Consider the following 4,207-nt stretch of genomic DNA (forward strand, 5'->3'; position numbering starts at 1 on the left):
TGAGGTAAAAAAAAAATAGCTGTAGAGATAATTCCGTCTTGATGTATAAAACTATTATTAGCAAAATATAGTTTTACGTATTCAAAGTCTGTTGCTCGTAAAAACTGATAACTGATTGACCTTCCTTCTACTTTTTTTGGTTCTGGATTTCTAATAATATTCATTGATGGTAGAGTTTCCTTTTCCAATACCATATCAAAATGTAATGTAAGAAAAGTATCTTCATTATCTGGTATGATTAACATTCTAAACCTATCTATATATTTTCCACTCGTTTTAATTTCATATAAGTCATGATCATTAACATATATGTAAATATATGTAATGGGGGTTAATAACTGAAGGATTAATTACTCTTATATTTGCTGTAAATCCCTATTTTTTTTATATTCATACTCTTTTGATCTATCAATGTTATCAGTAATAGAAGCATCTTTATCACTCAAATTTCCAAATGGAAGATTGAAATAATATGATTTATTTTCTTTCTTGAGATTATTTTCTAATGCCGTTATATTTTTTTTCCTGTTTCAAAACTTCGTTTTTAATAGTGGTTATCTGTTGTTGAAGAACACTATCATCAATATTTTGTATTTGTTGTTGAATATAGGTTTTGATTTCGCTAGCATCAATATTTTGTATTTGTTGTTGAATATAGGTTTTGATTTCGCTATCATCTATGTTTTCTATCTGTTGTTTAATATTTGTTACTTCTTGGCGGAAGCGTACAAACCGTTAGCATCAAAGGCCATTAGTTAAGTACATTTTATTTTTTTAAGTTTTAAATTATCTACCGTTTTATCTTTTGTACTTTTACTATATTCTTTAAATAAATCAATTATATTACTACTCTCGAGTTCTGTGTATTCCTTTAATACATTACAAATTTCATCCATTTTATTCGTTTCAAATGATTTTCGATTTGCCGAAACTCTTCCTCCTTTAATGGATTGTCTGATAAAATATCTTATAAATATGTGAGTAAAATTTGTCTACGTTTTCTTTTTCGGTGTGTTTCGGAACCATTCTAGTAGTTCATACCATTCTTCTTCAACCATTTCTTTATGGTAATGATACCAATAATACCAACCCTTTAAAGATAAAGGAGCCGTTAGATTATTGGACATATTCTGGAATACAACTTCTTTCATAACTTTGTTATATTTTATCAATCAAAGCTCCAAGACATAACTGTTTTAGCGTAGGGTTCCCATTCGTTTCTTAAAGATTCCCAATTATCTTCGGTGTATTTTGCAATATTGATATCAGTGATCTTTCTCAAATTCATCGGTAGATTAGATGAATTTCCCCATGCCACTAAACTAGATTTTTCGTGTTGATAGGAACATATGGAATTAATATTTTGCAAATAATTAGAGTTGCTTATTATTTGTTTTTGTCTTTTCCATTTTTTCTGTAAATATTCATCGGTGAATGAATTAGTTAAAGGTAGAGACAGAATACCTCTAGCTGTTACTAGTGGACATTGCGTTAGTTTTTTCGCATTTTTAAGCACGATCCAGTTATCAAAACCGCTACCGTTATGAGAAATTAATGTTATTCCTTTTTTTTATCTATTTTTCCTAAACGTTGCAACATTTGATCGATGCAATCTTTACCCATAAATAGTTCTACTATATTCATTAATTTATTATAAAATTCTTCTGGAACACTATCAGTGGGATTTAAATCTGGAAAGTTATGTTTTATTCTGTCTAACTTTTTTCTTAGTTTTTCTAAATTAATTAACGTGCAAGAATAAGGAATGGCTTTATTCGTTTCTTTTTCGCGATAGGTTTCGCAATCCCATGCGTATAAACAATCATCGTGAATTGTTGGAAAAACATTTAGTTTTGAAGGTGAAACTTGTGTTACCGCATTAGCATCTCTACAAGTTCTCCATACGTTTTCATCGTAATTATCTTCTATTTCTTTAATATCTAAGGTTTTGTTATTTCTTCTAATGAGACAGAAATGTGATTTATGTAAGTAAAATACCCAATCTAATTCCTCGGATACTTTCTTTGGTTGAAAATGTCTATGTTTGGGCATATAAATTTGAAAAAAAGAATTAAATTTCTTATTGAAATCACAGATTCTAGCAGTTGTCATAACTCCTTTTCTGTTTGATTTTGAAAAACTGTTGATGAAATCTTGAAATTCTTTTGTGTAGTCTTCGTTTAAAATACGATTTACGCACTTTACAAAGCAGTATCCATCGCTTGGTATGTAACAATTTATACCGCTACTATATTCATTTATCTTTTTGAGTAGGGTAACACCACTACCCTTTTTTGATCTTTTTATTTCTTTGAAATTGTTTCTACGTAAAATGATTTTTCCTGAGAAATACCAATCAGAAGCATCCGATTGTACATCCACAGTTGCGAAGAAATTGTGAAAAGTTTTGGCATTAAAGCCTACAAATTGCATGTTTTGTTTGTCCTCCATCTTGAATTATCTCTCCATCTAATTCAATTTGTCCTTTAAATGTTTCATTTATCAGAGATAAGCTTAATAACACTGAAAAAAAGTTGATTTGATATGAATGTTTCATCGTCTAAAATTTCAATTTTATTCATATTTTTTAAGCAACTATTTTTAACTAGGCATTTTTAACTTTTATTGATGACATTTCTACATCAAATTTATCTAAAATTTCATTGATTTTTCTAATTCTTTAATGGTTATGTTCTTATCTTCTCTCGATCTTTCGAAAAAAATGAATAATTTATTAAGATTTGTATTTAAAATTTCTGTTTTCTTTTTATAATGAGATTTCTGTTTTGATGTAAAACCTAAAGTAATCAATCCACAAGATGAAGTTTGAACGGCAGTGAACGCGGCTAATGCAGTTGGGACAATTATTGGAAGCATTAATCAACCGGTTACGGCTGTTGCCACCGTTATCCCTACTGTTAGAACTGTACTTAATGTTTTGAAAACATAATCAATTCCACTCCATGTTTTTCTGCATTTGTTGAAGTGTTTTAGTTTTTCTTTCAGTTCATTTTGTTTTTCTATCATATGTTGTTGTCTGCTTTCTAGCTCCATTTTTTAGGTAATAAAATTAAATGAATTTCTGATAAAGCAAAAGATGGAAAGTGTTTAGCATCTACAATAGGTTGCACAATAAGTTGTGCATTCTTTATTTTTTCATGATCTGTTATAATTATTTCAGGTTTGAAATAAACACTTTTACAGTTACTAACGATATTTGTTCTTTCGTATCATTAATCTTATTTAGATGAACTGAAAAATTTGGTTTTTCGATATTGATTCTTATCGTACATCTACAGGTAATTATACCTCCAACTTCTATTCCATCATTACGTTCAATTATTGATGAAAATATGATAAAATTTTCATCTTGTTGACTTTTATGAATATCGATTGAGGTAAAAAAAAAATAGCGTAGAGATATTCTGATGTATAAAACTATTATTAGCAAAATATAGTTTTACGTATTCAAAGTCTGTTGCTCGTAAAAACTGATAACTGATTGACCTTCCTTCTACTTTTTTTGGTTCTGGATTTCTAATAATATTCATTGATGGTAGAGTTTCCTTTTCCAATACCATATCAAAATGTAATGTAAGAAAAGTATCTTCATTATCTGGTATGATTAACATTCTAAACCTATCTATATATTTTCCACTCGTTTTAATTTCATATAAGTCATGATCATTAACATATATGTAAATATATGTAATGGGGGTTAATAACTGAAGGATTAATTACTCTTATATTTGCTGTAAATCCCTATTTTTTTATATTCACACTCTTTTGATCTATCAATGTTATCAGTAATAGAAGCATCTTTATCACTCAAATTTCCAAATGGAAGATTGAAATAATATGATTTATTTTCTTTCTTGAGATTATTTTCTAATGCCGCTATATTTTTTTTCCTGTTTCAAAACTTCGTTTTTAATAGTGGTTATCTGTTGTTGAAGAACACTATCATCAATATTTGTGGGACTTTGCTTTCAGCAAAGTCCCAGTTTGTTATCGAAATGTCAATTCTTTTTTTTTTTTTTTTTTTTTTTTTTCGATTTTTACACACCTTCCTGAGCTTAGACTACAATAGTTGCAGCAACCATTCAACATTCACGAACCTTAGATATAGGCGACGATGTGCATAAATATATTTTGGATCTTTTTTGCAAAACCGGGAAGTGCCACAGTTCAATATGTGCAAGAATAG

The 4,207-nt window shown here is 28.7% G+C and overlaps 1 protein-coding gene across 1 annotated transcript; it reads right to left on the minus strand.

Moving 5' to 3' along the window:
- Positions 1 to 1,557: 1,557 nt before the first annotated feature.
- Positions 1,558 to 2,451, minus strand: LOTGIDRAFT_175140 (hypothetical protein; the record flags this gene model as incomplete). The annotated part of the gene is made up of 1 exon (XM_009055487.1): positions 1,558 to 2,451. The coding sequence occupies one exon, from the start codon at positions 2,449 to 2,451 to the stop codon at positions 1,558 to 1,560; it is 894 nt and encodes a 297-aa protein (XP_009053735.1).
- Positions 2,452 to 4,207: the final 1,756 nt, after the last annotated feature.

The sequence above is a fragment of the Lottia gigantea genome (assembly GCF_000327385.1).
Source record: "Lottia gigantea unplaced genomic scaffold LOTGIsca_245, whole genome shotgun sequence".
NCBI classification, from domain to species: domain Eukaryota; kingdom Metazoa; phylum Mollusca; class Gastropoda; family Lottiidae; genus Lottia; species Lottia gigantea.